This window comes from Mytilus galloprovincialis, chromosome 5, assembly GCF_965363235.1.
Source record: "Mytilus galloprovincialis chromosome 5, xbMytGall1.hap1.1, whole genome shotgun sequence".
NCBI classification, from domain to species: domain Eukaryota; kingdom Metazoa; phylum Mollusca; class Bivalvia; order Mytilida; family Mytilidae; genus Mytilus; species Mytilus galloprovincialis.
Genome location: NC_134842.1, coordinates 61472360 through 61489540, shown reverse-complemented (window position 1 = coordinate 61489540; position 17181 = coordinate 61472360). Strand labels below are relative to the sequence as shown.

Genomic DNA, 17181 nt, shown 5'->3' with positions numbered 1-17181 from the left:
GGTGGAAGACCTGGATGCTTCATACTTTGTATAAAGATGCCTCATGTTATGATGTTTCCGTCAGTCACATGTCCAATGTCCTTGACCTCATTTTCATGGTTCAGTGACCACTTGAAAAAAAAGTTCAAATTTTTTGTAATGTTGAATTCTCTCTTATTATAAGTAATAGGATAACTATATTTGATATGTGCGTACCTTGCAAGGTCCTCATGTCTGTCAGACAGTTTTCACTTGACCTCGACCTCATTTCATGGATCAGTGAACAAGGTTAAGTTTTGGTGGTCAAGTCCATATCTCAGATACTATAAGCAATAGGGCTAGTATATTCGGTGTTTGGAAGGACTGTAAGGTGTATATGTCCAACTGGCAGGTGTCATCTGACCTTGACCTCATTTTCATGGTTCAGTGGTTATAGTTAAATTTTTGTGTTTTGGTCTGTTGTTCTCATACTATATGCAATAGGTCTACTATATTTGTTGTATGGAATGATTGTCAGGTGTACATGTCTAGCGGGCACAGGTCTCTACAATAACTTTCTTTTCAACTTGTCCTGTAGGACAAGTACATACCAAAATTTACTTGTCCGAATGAAATTGTTACTTGTCCAAAATATTTCTATTAAAAATAACCTTTTTATATTTTTAGTTGATTAAATGAACAAACCGAATTTAAACAATAGACAGGATTTGATGTATTTCTTTTGATTTGAAATTCTTTTCAAAAATATGAGTAAAGTTCAACTGAATCTAGTCATGTCACAGGACTTAGGTTCTAGTTTTTCATCAATGCCAGTCTCGTCAGACTCTAAACATGAGGCATCATCTGATAGGCCTGTACACTCATTGGATTTGTATAATCCTGGTTTTTTTTCAGTTGAAAAAAGTTTATTGAAATGCAATCAATAAAAAGAAGAAGATAAGGTAGGATTGCCAATGAGACAACTCTCTGCAAGAGACCAAATGACACCAAAATTAACAACTATAGGTCACGATATTGTCAGTATTGTTTTTTTCTACTTATGATCAAATATGATTTTGTGAATTTAATGGTAAATAAAAAAAAAAAAATTTTGTGAAAAAATTACCAGTATGGTATTTGTTATATGGAACAGAATAATGTAGCAAAATGAGGTACTGATTAGTCTTGGTCCCAAAATGTCTCCTGCCTTGTCAAACTGTCTATCAATCATGTCTACTAAATATGTCTCCTACGGTGCCAAACTGTCTATTAAACTTGGAGCTAAACCTGTCGAGGTGACAAACTGTCCTGTAAAGTTACCTTATCTACAAAGCACATCATTGATTCGGATCAGTAAGACTGGTTTCCTAGAATAGTATACATTTAACCTGTTAAAAAGTACCTGACAAAAAACCAGTTAAAAATTATCGATTGCAACAAGTACACATGTTGAAGAAAAAGGTTTTGCATTTGAATTAAACAGAATGCAGAAACATGTCAAACTAATATTTGTTTTCTTGTTTTTTGTTTATAATTATTGTTAATCAAAGTTGGATTAAATTTATTTTCTGCTGAATAATTGTACTTGTCCCGACGGACAAGCTTGAGTTGATACAGCTTTTACTTGTCCAACTTTTTTTCCCTCTGGTACCGGACAATCGGACAAGCGTTATTGTCGAGGCCTGGGGCAGATGTCACGTGACCTTGACCTCATTTTCATGGTTCAGTGGTCAAAATTAAGTTTTTGAGTTTTGGTCTTTTTATCTAATACTATATGCCATAGGTCAACTATATTTGGTGTATGGAAATATTTAATGATCTTTATGTCAGTCGCGCAGGTTTTATTTGACCGTGACGTCATTTTTTACGGTTCATTGCACAGTGTTAAGTTTTTGTGTTTTAATCTATTTTTCTTAAACTATAAGTAATAGGTCAATTATATATGTTGTATAGAAGCATTGTTAGCTGTACATGTCTGCCTGGCATGGTTCATCTGACCTTGACCTCATTTTCAAGGTTCATTGGTCTTTGTTTATTTATCTTGGTTAATGTTAAGTTTATGGTACAGTTGTTATAAAGCTTAGCTTTTTACTTAGGACTATCAACATAATATCAATGAATAGTATAGAAGGCGAGACATATCAACGTGTGCACTCTTGTGTCTAAAGGGGTGCAGACAATATACCATTGCAGACTTGACAGCTGATTACACAAATGTTAAACTGCATGGTTATTCATATTAAAACAGTGTCATATTTGTATAATTGCAACAATTTAATGTTTCTTATTTTAGATCCGTGATGGTCAAGGAGACAGGTTCAAAAACAAAGTAACATGGGTTGACAATACAATAAATCTGAAGTTTAGTAATCTTACAGCACATGATACAGGCTTTTATGATGTTGCCATAACTATTTTTGGAGCAGGGAAGGAAGAAACTAAAGATACAAATGCAACTTTCCAGCTGACTGTTAATGGTTTGTTCCTGATCATTACGGATATATTTTAAAATCTACTTATATGCTATCCTATCCTATCCTAGAACTTTTTTCTATTCTATGCAATATCTTGACATTATCTAACATGAGCTCCTAGTGCAATTTTTTATTAAAGCTTTTACTCAAATGTTGAACAAAGAATTATCACTATTTAGATCAAATTTTAATATTAAAAGATCATAAAAAGGAAACTCTTCTGACCGGTATTAATTCTTTGAAAGGAGGATATTGAATTAACAGAAAAATTGATAGATAGCAATATTGAATTTAAAAATAAGAAAAAAAAGAATTATCTATTAAATTTTGTTTCCCTTTAAATATATATCAAACGCTAAAGAGCAATGGAAGATAAATATTATTTTTTTGCATCAAATATCCTTACCATCTCTTCAAAAAATATGTGAAGAGGAACATAGGAAATGATCATAGAAAATATAGAAAAAAGAAGGAGATGTAGAAAGATTGCCAATAAGACAATTATAACCATAAAACGAAGAACCAGGATGTACACAACAATGCCTTCAATAATGAGCAAAACCCATAACAAGCTATCAAAGTTTGTGAAACAATTAAAAAGAGACTTCATCCTTCCTGAGGTTGTTGAATTTGGTACCCAAATCAGGACACTTACTCCACTCTGTCAGTCTGTATAATATCAGCATGGCATTTTTTTTTAATTCCTGAGCCTATAGTCATGATCATGATAATAGTGAGTCTTGAGGGTAACAAAACATTACATATTTCATAGTTTTATTTTGTGACTTGACTCAGATCCTCAAGTCTTTAAGATCAGAACTATATTTAATGATGAACAAACCCATGGTAATCTATGGTAAAAGAGGCTTCTTACTTCCTGATGATTGATGTTGTTACATTTAGTACCTCAGTACTCAAAATCAGAACACTTTATTACTTCTGATTTCTGAGTTTATAAGATTTCTATTGTCTCAGTAACATTTTGTCAGCATGGCTTTATTTCTGAGTCTATAGTGATTAACTAATCTGGCTCTTACATTTTTGATCATTTTTCCCTTTTATGGTAAAGCATTATATTTATAGATCCATGCTTAATTGACGAAGGGAAAAATGAAGAAGGCTGCACAATGTTGGATTGTTCATCAATGGCAGACAACCCAGTGTATTCATGGACTGTAAGTTTTGTTACTAAACAGTACTATCTCTTCATATATATTATTTATCATGTTTATATACAGATCAGCAGACAAATAAAGCTTACAATTATAAACTGATAAATGTCAGTAGTAAATTTTATGAATATTGAACCAGGAAGCATATATTTTATTATCTTCAACTGTCATCTCAACTGGATGTCAAACATTAACCAATCTCGTTGGAATGATCAACGATAATCTATAAGTATCATATAAGGGGACAGGATTGGGGTTGATAACACTTAGTATTATTTTGTCTAAATTGTTAAAATATTTAAAAATTATCTTCTGAATCATGTCAGCCATATTGGATGAATACTCTCTGTTGCATGTATCAATAATCTACATGAATTAAATACTTTAATCTTGAGACGACTAATAAATATCATAAATATACATGATATATGTGGTAATATAGCATTTAAAAATACTAGAATAATGGCTTAAAGCATAGATGCTTACTGTTTTATAAATCAACTAATTAGTTACAGTATGAGAGAAATATTCTGAATGTCAGTGAAATGACAACAAAAATAACAAAAGCAAAAAGTATAATTCTAAAGGTAACAACAAGAAGTAATTGTAACAGGATGCTGTTACGAAGTCTCCCAACCAAAGCTCCCATATTTTATTAGATTTGTTTTATTATCACATACATTGACATACAAGAATATATAAGGTTTAAAGGTGGGGATCACTACTGTTTACAAGTTTTCGAATAGAAGGGTGTGGGGTGACCTCATATACTCCCCCTATATTTGGTTTGATTTGTTTTATCGTCCCATACAATAATATATATGGTTTAGGGGTGGGGATCTGGATGGTTAACAAGTTTTCAAACAAGAGGAGGTGGGGGTGAACCCCATAGACTTTCCTTTTATTTCATTTGAATTGTTTTATTGTCCCATACAAGAATATATATGGTTTAGGGGTGGGGATATAGACGGTTTACAAGTTTTCAAACAAGAGGGGGTGGGGGTGAACGCCATAGACTTTCCTTTTATTTCATTCAATTTGTTTTATTGTCCCTTGCAAGAATATATATGGTTTAGGTTGGGGATCTCGACTGTTTACAAGTTCTCAAACAAGAGGGGGTGGGGCTGACCCCTAGGGACTTCATTTTTCTTTCATTTGATTTGTTTTATTGTCCCATGCAATAATATATATGGTTTAGGGGTGGGGATCTGGATCGTTTACAAGTTCTCAAACAAGAGGGGGTGGCGGTGACCCCCTTCAGGGACTTTCCTTTTATTTCATTTGATTTGTTTTATTGTCCCATACAAGAAAATATATGGTTTAGGGGTGGGGATCTAGACTGTTTACAAGATAATAGCACATTCTCAAATTTAAGGGGGTGGGGGCTACCCCCAGAGGTTCGCCCTATAATTCTTTTGATTTGTTTTATTGTCCTGTGCTCATTTCTGAAGACTGCATGTGTTTATCACTTACAGATTTTAAGATATAGTCATTTGAAATTTTTTTTTAAATAGGGTTCTATAGTAAACCCCTCCCCGCTTTATGACCCTCAAAATCCCCTTAACAGACCCCAATGCACAATGCCGTTTAGGAGAACCGCTGCGGACAAGTTCATTTTTAAAGTGGCAGAAGAGGAAGAAGAAGAAAAAGAAGAAAAAGAAGAAAAGTTAAAAACCAATTGTTAACCAATTGTTCAGAGAACAATTGAAAGTCTTTCCACATCAAAGAAATTTGGATAAGAAGATAGTTTCTTCATACTGATGCGATAAATAATGGTTAAATTATAATTTTGAGTGATATAAGGGAGATAATATAATGCTTCCGGTGAAATTAATGTCACTTCCGGTTCATATGATAGCTTCTCTCACACTGATTCCAAAAATATATAGTTTCTATATACTTTTGTATGTAGAATGGGAGATAATTGGCCACTTCCGGTTTGTTGGAAGTAATTTTTAGTCTTCAGTTATCAGTTTATGTATCTATATGACAAAAACTATGGATTCTGAGTACTTTTATATGAAAAAATTGCAAAAAATACTACTTCCGGTTTTCTCAAGGTCACTTCCGGTAGCCATTTTTCAAGGTCATTTGTCACTTAACCTTTTGTATAAGGTCAAATGTCTTTATAATGAACTTAATTGAAGTTATAATCAAATACCCTCATATCAAGACATTCCAGGGGCACCAACTCCTATAAGATGCCATTTAATTGTATAAGACTAAACGTAGCATATCTTCATTACAATAAAGCAGACATTTTGCACTTGTTCTTTTATATGTATCTCTCAAAGTGTCGGAGAAAATGCAAAAACAAGCAAAAGTCACTATTGAGAACTTGACCTTGACCTTTGACCTTGACCTAATTTTCTAAGTTAGGACCCAGGGGACTCAAATAAAAACATTCCAGGGTTATACGGTTAACGGTTTATGAGTTAAAAAAACATACGAACAAATTTATTCCGTAAAGGTAGATAACTCCTATAAAATTTCATCGAATCGCTTCGATCCAAATACGCCAAAAATTACTGAGGATGTAACGAACAATTTGTAAAAAGAATTTTATCGCTATCTTTTTTTGTTACGAAGGAGATGCACACAGATGATAAACAGTGAATAGGGAGATAACTCTCACAAAGAAAATGGTTCGGCTTAGCAGGGTGAAATTTAAAAGCGCATAAACTATACAATACAATATGAAAAATATCTAAGCGACATATTGCGAAACAAACATTTATCGCAAGAACAAAATTTGGCGGAAAAAAAAAATAATAATCAGGAGAAAAACAATAAGTCTTTCCACAGAAAAGTGGAAAGACTTAATAATAAGAACTGACCAAAAACAATAAGTCTCCAAACTTTGTTTGGGAGACTTAACAAGTGTGTACCACATTTTTAGCTCACCTGGCCCGAAGGGCCAAGTGAGCTTTTCCCATCACTTTGCGTCCGGCATCCGGCGTCCGTCGTCCGTCGTCGTTAACTTTTACAAAAATCTTCTCCTCTGAAACTACTGGGCCAAATTAAACCAAACTTGGCCACAATCATCATTGGGGTATCTAGTTTAAAAAATGTGTGGCGTGACCCGGCCAACCAACCAAGATGGCCGCCATGGCTAAAAATAGAACATAGGGGTAAAATGCAGTTTTTGGCTTATAACTCAAAAACCAAAGCATTTAGAGCAAATCTGACATGGGGGTAAAATTGTTTATCAGGTCAAGATCTATGTGCCCTGAAATTTTCAGATGAATCGGACAACCTGTTGTTGGGTTGCTGCCCCTGAACTGATAATTTTAAGGAAATTTTGCTGTTTTTGGTTATTATCTTGAATATTATTATAGATAGAGATAAACTGTAAACAGCAATAATATTCAGCAAAGTAAGATTTACAAATAAGTCAACGTGACCGAAATGGTCAGTTGACCCCTTTAGGAGTAATGGCCCTTTTTAGTCCATTTTTAACCATTTTTCGTAAATCTTAGTTATCTTTTACAAAAATCTTCTCCTCTGAAACTACTGGGACAAATTAATCCAAACTTGGCCACAATCATTTTTGGGGTATCTAGTTTAAAAAATGTGTGGCGTGACCCGGCCAACCAACCAAGATGGCCGCCATGGCTAAAAATAGAACATAGGGGTAAAATGCAGTTTTTGGCTTATAACTCAAAAACCAAAGCATTTAGAGCAAATCTGACAGGAAGTAAAATTGTTTATCAGGTCAAGATCTATCTGCCCTGAAATTTTCAGATGAATCGGACATTCCGTTGTTGGGTTACTGCCCCTGAATTGGTAATTTTAAGGAAATTTTGCTGTTTTTGGTTATTATCTTGAATATTATTATAGATAGAGATAAACTGTAAACAGCAATAATGTTCAGCAAAGTAAGATCTACAAATAAGTCAACTTGACCAAAATGGTCAGTTGACCCCTTTAGGAGTTATTGCCCTTTATAATCAATTTTTAACCATTTTCCGTAAATCTTAGTAATCTTTTAGAAAAATCTTCTCCTCTGAAACTACTGGGCCAAATTTAACCAAACTTAGCCATAATTGGGGTATCTAGTTAAAAAAATGTGTCCGGTAACTCGGCCAACGAACCAAGATGACAGCCATGGCTAAAAATAGAACATGGGGGTAAAATGCAGTTTTTGGCTTATAACTCAAAAACCAAAGCATTAAGAGCAAATCTGACAGGCAGTAAAATTGTTGATCAGGTCACGATCTATCTGCCCTGGAATTTTCAGATGAATCGGATAATCGGTTGTAAGTTGCTGCCCCTGAATTGGTAATTTTGAGGAAATTTTGCTGTTTTTTTGTTATCTTGAATATTATTATAGATAGAGATAAACTGTAAACAGCAATAATGTACAGCAAAGTAAGAACTAAAAATAAGTCTATTACCAAAATAGTCAATTGACCCCCTAAGGAGTAATTGCCCTTCATAGTCAATTTTTAACAATTTTCTTAATATTTGAAGATTTTCAATAACATTTTCCACAGAAAGTACTGTTATAGATAGAGATAATTGTAAGCAGCAAGAATGTTTAGTAAAGTAAGATCTACAAACACATCACCATCACCAAAACACAATTTTGTCATGAATCCATCTGTGTCCATTGTTTAATATTCACATAGACCAAGGTGAGCGACACAGGCTCTTTAGAGCCTCTAGTTTATGTTATTTCTTCATAGACATGATAGACAGAAAAAATAACTATGGGACCAGTGCATATATGGAATGTCAACGAGGCCTGTGCCATATCTGCAATTATTTCAAAATCCCAATGAGTTTTTATACGACCGCAAAATTTGAAAAAATTTTCGTCGTATATCATGTATATTGCTATCACGTTGGCGTCTGCGTCGTCGTCGTCGTCCGAATACTTTTAGTTTTCGCACTCTAACTTTAGTAAAAGTGAATAGAAATCTATGAAATTTTAACATAAGGTTTATGACCACAAAAGAAAGGTTGGGATTGATTTTGGGAGTTTTGGTTCCAACAGTTTAGGAATTAGGGGCAAAAAAAGGGCCCAAATAAGCATTATTCTTGGTTTTCGCACAATAACTTTAGTTTAAGTAAATAGAAATCTATGAAATTTAAACACAAGGTTTATGACCATAAAAGGAAGGTTGGTATTGATTTTGGGAGTTTTGGTCCCAACAGTTTAGGAATAAAGGGCCCAAAGGGTCCAAATTAAACTTTGTTTGAATTCATCAAAAATTGAATAATTGGGGTTCTTTGGTATGCCGAATCTAACTGTGTATGCAGATTCTTAATTTTTGGTCCCGTTTTCAAATTGGTCTACATTAAGGTCCAAAGGGTCCAAAATTAAACTTAGTTTGATTTTAACAAAAATTGAATCCTGGGGGTTGTTTGATATGCTGAATTTAGAAATGTACTTAGATTTTTAATTATTGGCCTAGTTTTCAAGTTGGTCCAAATGGGGGTCCAAAATTAAACTTTGTTCATCAAAAATTGAATAAATGGGTTCTTTGATATGCCAAATCTAACTGTGTATGTAGATTCTTAATTTTTGGTACAGTTTTCAAATGGTCTACATTAAGGTCCAAAGGGTCCAAAATTAAACTAAGTTTGATTTTAACAAAAATTAAATTCTTGGGCTTATTTGATATGCTTTATCTAAATATGTACTTTGATTTTTGTCGAGCCTGCAACTTTTGTTGCAGAAAGCTCGACATAGGGATAGTGATCCGGCGGCGGCGGCGGCTACGGCGGCTACGGCGGCGGCGTTAGCTAACTTTTTAAAAGCTTTATATTTTAGAGGGTGGAAGACCTGGATGCTTCATACTTTGTATAAAGATGCCTCATGTTACGAAGTTTCCGTCAGTCACATGTCAAATGTCCTTGACCTCATTTTCATGGTTCAGTGACCACTTGAAAAAAAAGTTCAGATTTTTTGTAATGTTGAATTCTCTCTTATCATAAGTAATAGGATAATTATATTTGGTATATGCGTACCTTGCAAGGTCCTCATGCCCGTCAGACAGTTTTCACTTGACCTCGACCTCATTTCATGGATCAGTGAACAAGGTTAAGTTTTGGTGGTCAAGTCCATATCTCAGATACTACAAGCAATAGGTCTAGTATATTCGGTGTATGGAAGGACTGTAAGGTGTACATGTCCAACTGGCAGGTGTCATCTGACCTTGACCTCATTTTCATGGTTCAGTGGTTATAGTTAAGTTTTTGTGTTTTGGTCTGTTTTTCTCATACTTTATGCAATAGATCACTATATTTGTTTTATGGAATGATTGTAAGATGTACATGTCTAGCGGGCAGATGTCATCTGACCTTGAGCTCATTTTCATGGTTGAGTGGTCAAAGTTAAGTTTTTGAGTTTTGGTCTTTTTATCTAATACTATATGCCATAGGTCAACTATATTTGGTGTATGGAAATATTTTATGATCTATATGTCAGTCCCGCAGGTTTTATTTGACCTCGACCTCATTTTCACGGTTCATTGCTCAGTGTTAAGTTTTTGTGTTTTGGTCTATTTTTCTTAAACTATAAGTAATAGGTCAACTATATTTGTTGTATGGAAGCATTGTTAGCTGTACATGTCTGCCTGGCATGGTTCATCTGACCTTGACCTCATTTTCATGGTTCATTGGTCTTTGTTTAGTTATCTTGGTTAATGCTAAGTTTATGTGACAGTTTTTAATAAAGTTTTATACTTAGGACTATCAACATAATATCAATAATTAGTAAAGAAGGCGAGACATTTCAGCGTGTGCACTCTTGTTGATTATGGGCCCAGTTTTCAAGTTGGTCCAAATCAGGATTCCATATCAAGTATTGTGCAATAGCAAGAAATTTTCAATTGCACAGTATTGCACAATAGCAAGAAATATCTAATTGCACAATATTGTGCAATAGCAATTAATTTTCAATTGGAGTTATCTTTCTTTGTATAGAATAGAAGTTGATAATATATGTTGGAAATTTGCCAGACATGACTATGATGTCATTTTCTATTTTTATTTGCCAATAACTTTATGTAAATAACTTCATTGGAAATTTGCCAATATAAAATGTTGCTGATGAAGCTTTTTTTCCTTATCTTATCTAAAATGTTTTTAGATAATGTATGTTGGACATTTGCCAGACATGACTATGATGTCATTTTCTATTTTTATTTGCCAATAACTTTATGTAAATAACTTCATTGGAAATTTGCCAATATAAAATGTTGCTGATGAAGTTTTTTTTTATTGTTTTATACAATAAACAATGTATATTCACTTTTACTACCAACCAATCTTTACCATTCAGTGATAACAAGCACTTTATTTTACATTTTAATATTTTATGATGTATTTAAAAGAGTAGTTATTGTTGCAAACTCCATTAGAAATTTGAATTGATATCAGTTTTGGAAAAAGGGAAACGGGGATGTGAAAAAGAAAGGGGGGGTTTAAATTTTTCTCATTTCAGATTTCATAAATAAAAAGAAAATTTCTTCAAACATTTTTTTGAGAGGATTAATATTCAACAGCATAGTGAATTGCTCAAAGGCAAAAAAAATATTTTAAGTTCATTAGACCACATTCATTCTGTGTCAGAAACCTATGCTGTGTCAACTATTTAATTTTAGATTTAAAAAGTTTGAAGAAGAAATCTTTAATTGATTTGTAAAATCTTGACATTTGTTTTGTGTAAAAAAAAACATGTAATGTCAAAAATTTGTTCACAATCCAAATTCAGAGCTGTATCACGCTTGAATGTTTTGTCCATACTTGCCCCAACTGTTCAGGGTTCGACCTCTGCGGTCGTATAAAGCTGCGCCCTGTGGAGCACCTGGTTTAGTGCATGGCAGCTCTCATAGTCCTGTCAAAATCTTTAAAGGGGCACATCTTTAAAGGGGAAATATTAACCACTACTATGTAAAGATGAATTCAAAGAATCCCCATTATTGCACAAAATTTACATTATTCTTGAAATTATGTCAGATATGATCAAGCAGTCCTGTAACATGTGTAACAATTTTAAATGTTAAAATTTCTATATCACACATATTTTAGGGTAAAGATGCTGAAGGAAAGACAGTCAGTAGCCTTGAAGTTTGTCCAACAGAGGAAACAAACTATACATGTTGTGTTGATGCCGAGAAGACAAAATGTTCATCATTCACAGCACAAGCAGGTAACTCCTTTCTGTCACAATGTATCTTGATTCATTGCTGTTAGACAAAGGATTAGATTTTATACATGTTGAAGGCATTGCTTTTATTGGCATCATTTACACTCTGGGGTTAATTGTTTGATGTCAAATGTCACGGTTCCACTGAACATAAAAAATGATGTGCCCACTTCAGGTTCAAGTGTTTGGTCAAGGTAGATTTTGATTAAGATGATGTTCAATCAACTTGAAGCTTAGTACACATGTTCCCTTTGATATGATCTTTCTAATTTTAATGCCAGAGTTTACATAAACAATTTTTGACCCGTCAGTCATGAAACCGAGAAAGCCAGATTATTTGTCAGTCCCAAAAATTCTGTCAGTATGATACTGAAATAAAAATAATAACAAATTTTATCTATTATGTGTGTAGATTGAATATTAAACCATGCGAAATGCAAGCAAAAACTGTTTGTTTCAACTCCAAACAACTGCAACAATGTCCTATGCTAATGAATATGTTTTTGCCCAAAAAACTTTGTTTTGGTTAGTTTTTATTTAAGAGCGTGAAAAAGCATGCAAACAAGAAAAATTGGTAGAGGGCTGGGGAATTTGATATGTTAACTTCTGGTGACGTTAACTATCTGATAAGCAATGAAATGTTGAGTTATATTTTCACTGTAGTTCTTGACAGGATAAAACTCTATTCATGACACAGATTTCCTTTTAAAAAAAAAAAAAAAAGTTTGCACAATTAAAAAAGAAGCGATCATTCAAAAGACTAATAGAAGAAAACAATGGGGTATTTCACCAGCAGTCAAATAACAAATTACAATAAAATTTTGGTTATTATCTTGAATATTAATATAGAAAGCAATAAACTGTAAACAGCAATAATGTTCAGCAAAGTAAGATCTTCTCATAAGTCGACATGATCAAAATTGTCAATTAACCTTTTAAGAAGTTATTGCCCTTTAAAGAAAATATTTAACAATTTATCGATATTTTTGTAATCTTTTACAAAAATCTTCTTTGATGAAATTACTGGGACAAATTAAACCAAACTTGGCTGAAATTATCATAAGAGAATGTGTCCAATGACCCCACCTGTCAACCAACATGGTCAACATGGCCAACATGGCTTAAGATAGAATATAGGGGGGAAATTAAATTTTTGACTTATGAATCTCTGAAACTAAAGCAAAAGTATAATGCTTGCCTCATTTCATGCATTAATTGTAAACAAAAATATTTGAGCGACAAACAAGGAGCCTCTAGTTCAAGTTAGCATACATTTAATTTACAAGGGACATTAAAATAGTTTGTTTTTTTTTGTACACACATGGAAACCTCCTAAAAAATACTCAAATGATCAAGGGAATGATGGGAAAACAAGGTAATTTTCCTAAACTTTTCTGTGTGCAACATCTGTAATCTTTAAAAACATATTTTGTCCTGTCTATATTACAAGTGAGATGAATAACAAGAGTTGCCTCCCATTTACATCATGGATTTTTATATTTTGCAGTGATCGAGAAGGACGTGCGCCCTGCACCTATAGCGCATATTTACCAGAAATGGCGCATAGAGTGACAAATGTAAGCGCCCATGTGGCGCACAATATTTTTCACATCGTTTCGAAATGTTTAGATATCGTCAAATGGATATCGTCAAATGGTTTTCCGATCTTGTTCCGTGCCGCCATGTGTGTGTACACAACTGTATAATGTTCCTCCAATCATAGGAGCACCTATATATTTTTGGGACGTCTAATAATAATAGTAATAATAGAACCATGCAGTCTAACTTATAACTCAAAAAACGTAATTAAATATAATTTTTTATAAACAACTTTAAATTTGTGAAATTTGGCTATTAAAGACGAGATCTAACTCTAATAATAATCTTTTAATTTTGTTTAGCTTGCTATTATTGCGATTGAAAACCCCAGAAGCCTTTTTATGAATGTAATTTTTGTCTCCATAAAAGGCGCTTAACTGTCCTTGTCATTTTTTAGTCTTTGGCTCGTTTTGACATTTTGTAAACATAACTTCAGCTAATTATTGTTTTGTTCTATCAATTAATGGTATTCTCTACTGTTAATCTTGTCATCGTGATTAAGTGATAACAATAATACAAGAAGTGCAGAGGAAGTGCCTGAAATGTCCTCTAATACTGAACGTCTGGAATAAGTATGGTTTCGACGAAGACCCAAATTTAATGTTAAAAAAAACAACCATGAACATGAACAAGCTAAGGCAACAGTACAAGATTAAACATTTTAAATACAGGTTATCTTTAATATTGTCCGTTTTGGAAGAAGTTATTGTATATTCAATTTCATTGGAATTACAGAATCACATGAACAATATCCATGATATTATTTAAAATCATAAAGGTAAGTGGTCCGAGTACACAGTTATTTTGTAGTGCATTTCTTTTAGACAATAATTGAAAATTAAAAAAATCCCACCTGCGCTTTCTCAATAATATTTTTACAGTGTGTTGTACTACTTTTGGGACAAATTATATCAAAATTATAGAAAACTTCATCAGCTCTAACTCAAAATATGGACACTTTTATGTTAATGGGGTCTTGAAATCTTTTGACAGCTTCCGAAGTGCTAATTTTTTACCTTTTTCAGCTGGACCTAATCACTACTTTACAAAAATATTTATGACCCAAATTTTTTTACAGTGTCATTTCACCCCCCAACTTGCTATATGAGGCATAAAACATGGAGAAATAAATTTGGAAGGGGTATAACAAAAATTGGCAAGTAACCCACTGTCCACACTAAGGACTATATTCGTGGACAACGAAAATCAAAGGACGATAACTGTGTACTCGGACCTAATAGGAGAGAAAAAGTTTACCAATCTTAATAAAACTTGGTATGAATGAAGCTTAATATATTATAAGACTGCTTACAAAGTTTCATAGCAATAGGATATATATCATAGACAATATGATTAATTCTATATCCAACTTTGTGTGTTAAAATTTGACGTTAAAATTGAGAAATTTCAATTATCAACATTTGGGGCTTTTAAAATTTAAATATTGCAAAAAAATACTTTTAAAATGCCTTAATATATAATATATCATGTATTTAAAGCAATAGAGTACTCATTTGATATATCAGACTTAGCATAATTATTCAAAAGTCAAATGTATATGAACCTGTGCTTAAAAATGGAGGTTTTCCGATGAAGGGGTGCCTTACATGAAGATATAATATTTTCCAGCAATTTTAAATTTGTGAAGCTTTTTGGTTATAAATAATCCTTACACATGTATTTTATGTAATTTAAATGGAAAGAAAACTTACAAATAACATATCATATTAGGTTAAAAGGGTCTTAGGCCAAGTAAGACTAAACATAATTTAGGGTCAATTTAGGCCGTAGCACATATTTACATTTAAAAATGCATATTGAAGCTATAGGAAATAAAAATTTGTATCTTTTCTATTATTTCTATACTCAGGTGACATGATATAATAAATCTGAGGACAAAAAGGCTCTTACATTCAACTTTTTTAGCAGACAGTATGGTCTGATACAAAGATTTTTCACTTTTTAGTGAAAAACTTGCATGCAATTTTAGTCTCAACAGGCTTATATTTCAACCACATGCTATCCTACAGAAGTAAAGAAAGATATTATGAGAAATGAAACAGGTACAAAAGACATTGTTAAGAGTTTTTTATACAAATTTAGTGAGGTCTTTATTATGGACTTCAACTTTTATGTGCCATGCTCCTCACATTTAACATGATCCAAATAATGCGTTAGACGAGGGTCATTTATACAACACATTTTGCTCATATTGTCTGAGATAATTTTCTTTTCTGTAGATTCAGAGCTCACAAATGAGTAATACAACTGGATTAAAGCATAGTAACACAAAAATTGACACATGAAAACATGTCAGATAGAAAGTCAGAATGCCACTTATGCATCAAAATTGAAAAAGCTATGAAATGCTTATTTTGACCATATAATGCCAAAATTGGTAATTTTTGCAGAAATTCTATCAAATAAAAGTTTTATTCCTTTAGTTTTATGCTATTTGACAAATTGACACCATCAAATCATTCAGGGAAGTTGCCAAAGTACAGATTCTATATTTCCTGATTTCACCTCTTAGGTCCGAGTACACAGTTATTTTGTAGTGCATTTCTTTTAGACAATAAATGAAAATTTAAAAAATCCCACCTGCACTTTCTCAATAATATTTTTACAGTGTGTTGTACTACTTTTGGGACAAATTATATCAAAATTATAGAAAACTTTATGAGCTCTAACTCAAAATATGGACAGTTTTATGTTAATGGGGTCTTGAAATCTTTTGACAGCTTCCGAAGTGCTAATTTTTTACCTTTTTCAGCTGGACGTAATCACTACTTTACATTAATATTTATGACGCAAATTTTTTTACAGTGTCATTTCACCCCCCAACTTGCTATATGAGGCATAAAACATGGAGAAATAAATTTGGAAGGGGTATAACAAAAATTGGCAAGTAACCCACTGTCCACACTAAGGACGATAACTGTGTACTCGGACCAAGTACCACCACCTCTTTGCCTAAAAATAATGATACTTTTTATTTTTTTACAAAATTAAGTCAATTCAAATGGCCCACTCATTTTACAACATGGCCTATTATCTTTTAAAATGGCCCATTGAATTTATTTTTGAGGGGCCCTGGGCCCATAGTGAAAAAGACCTTCCAGATCACTGTTTTGAGGACTGAAAATTAGTTTGGAAAAATCTCAGTTGTTTCATATCAAGATCAGTTAGCATGGTAGTTAGTAAGCTATTATTTTATTTGAGAACAGCAAAAATATAAAAATCAAATAAATTCCTTCCAATTATGGATTAGGTAAGAAAAAGGCGATAAGGCTAATACATGTGAGCGTATGTTGAAATCACCCATCCTCATCAACTGGCTGAGTTCATGAAAAAGTGGTGGTCTTGACCACAAAAATTAGCAAATGACTGCACATTTTCAATATTTTGCAATATAAATTATAGGGAAATACCAGCATATTTCCCACAAGAACCACCAGGGGAAAAAGTTTTCAAAAACTCTGTGAAAATCAATAATTATTTTTCTTACAGGAGAGTTTCAAACTACTGAAGATAACAAAAGTAGGTGAATAGGTCTCAATCAGTTGCCTTGTCTTAACTGGAACTATACGGCTTTGTAAATATTAACATTACTTTGCTTGCATGTAATATTTGAGGGGAATTGGATTTTTTAAAGATTTTCCTTAGATGCAATATTTTTTTCTAATTAATCTTAAAACCATGTACCCCCCTTTTCCTGGGGAGAATGGTAAACTGTTTGACCAGTTCATTCTTTCAGTCCTTCCAATGAACTTTCTGTTGCATATTTCTCAGGAACTACAAAACAGAGCTTGCTGAAATA

The 17181-nt window shown here is 32.9% G+C and overlaps 1 protein-coding gene across 4 annotated transcripts in view; it reads left to right on the top strand.

The window, feature by feature from the left end:
* LOC143076195 (uncharacterized) overlaps positions 1–17181 on the top strand; it is a 48606-nt gene that overhangs the window by 10934 nt on the left and 20491 nt on the right. For 2 of the 4 annotated variants that reach the window (XM_076251888.1, XM_076251886.1), the window contains exons 3-6: positions 2252–2435; positions 3516–3607; positions 11645–11765; positions 16872–16901. In XM_076251888.1, coding sequence (XP_076108003.1) covers positions 2252–2435; positions 3516–3607; positions 11645–11765; positions 16872–16901 — 427 coding nt within the window. The remainder of the gene's footprint in view (positions 1–2251; positions 2436–3515; positions 3608–11644; positions 11766–16871; positions 16902–17181) is intronic. The other 2 variants (XM_076251890.1, XM_076251887.1) reach the window with 1 other exon arrangement.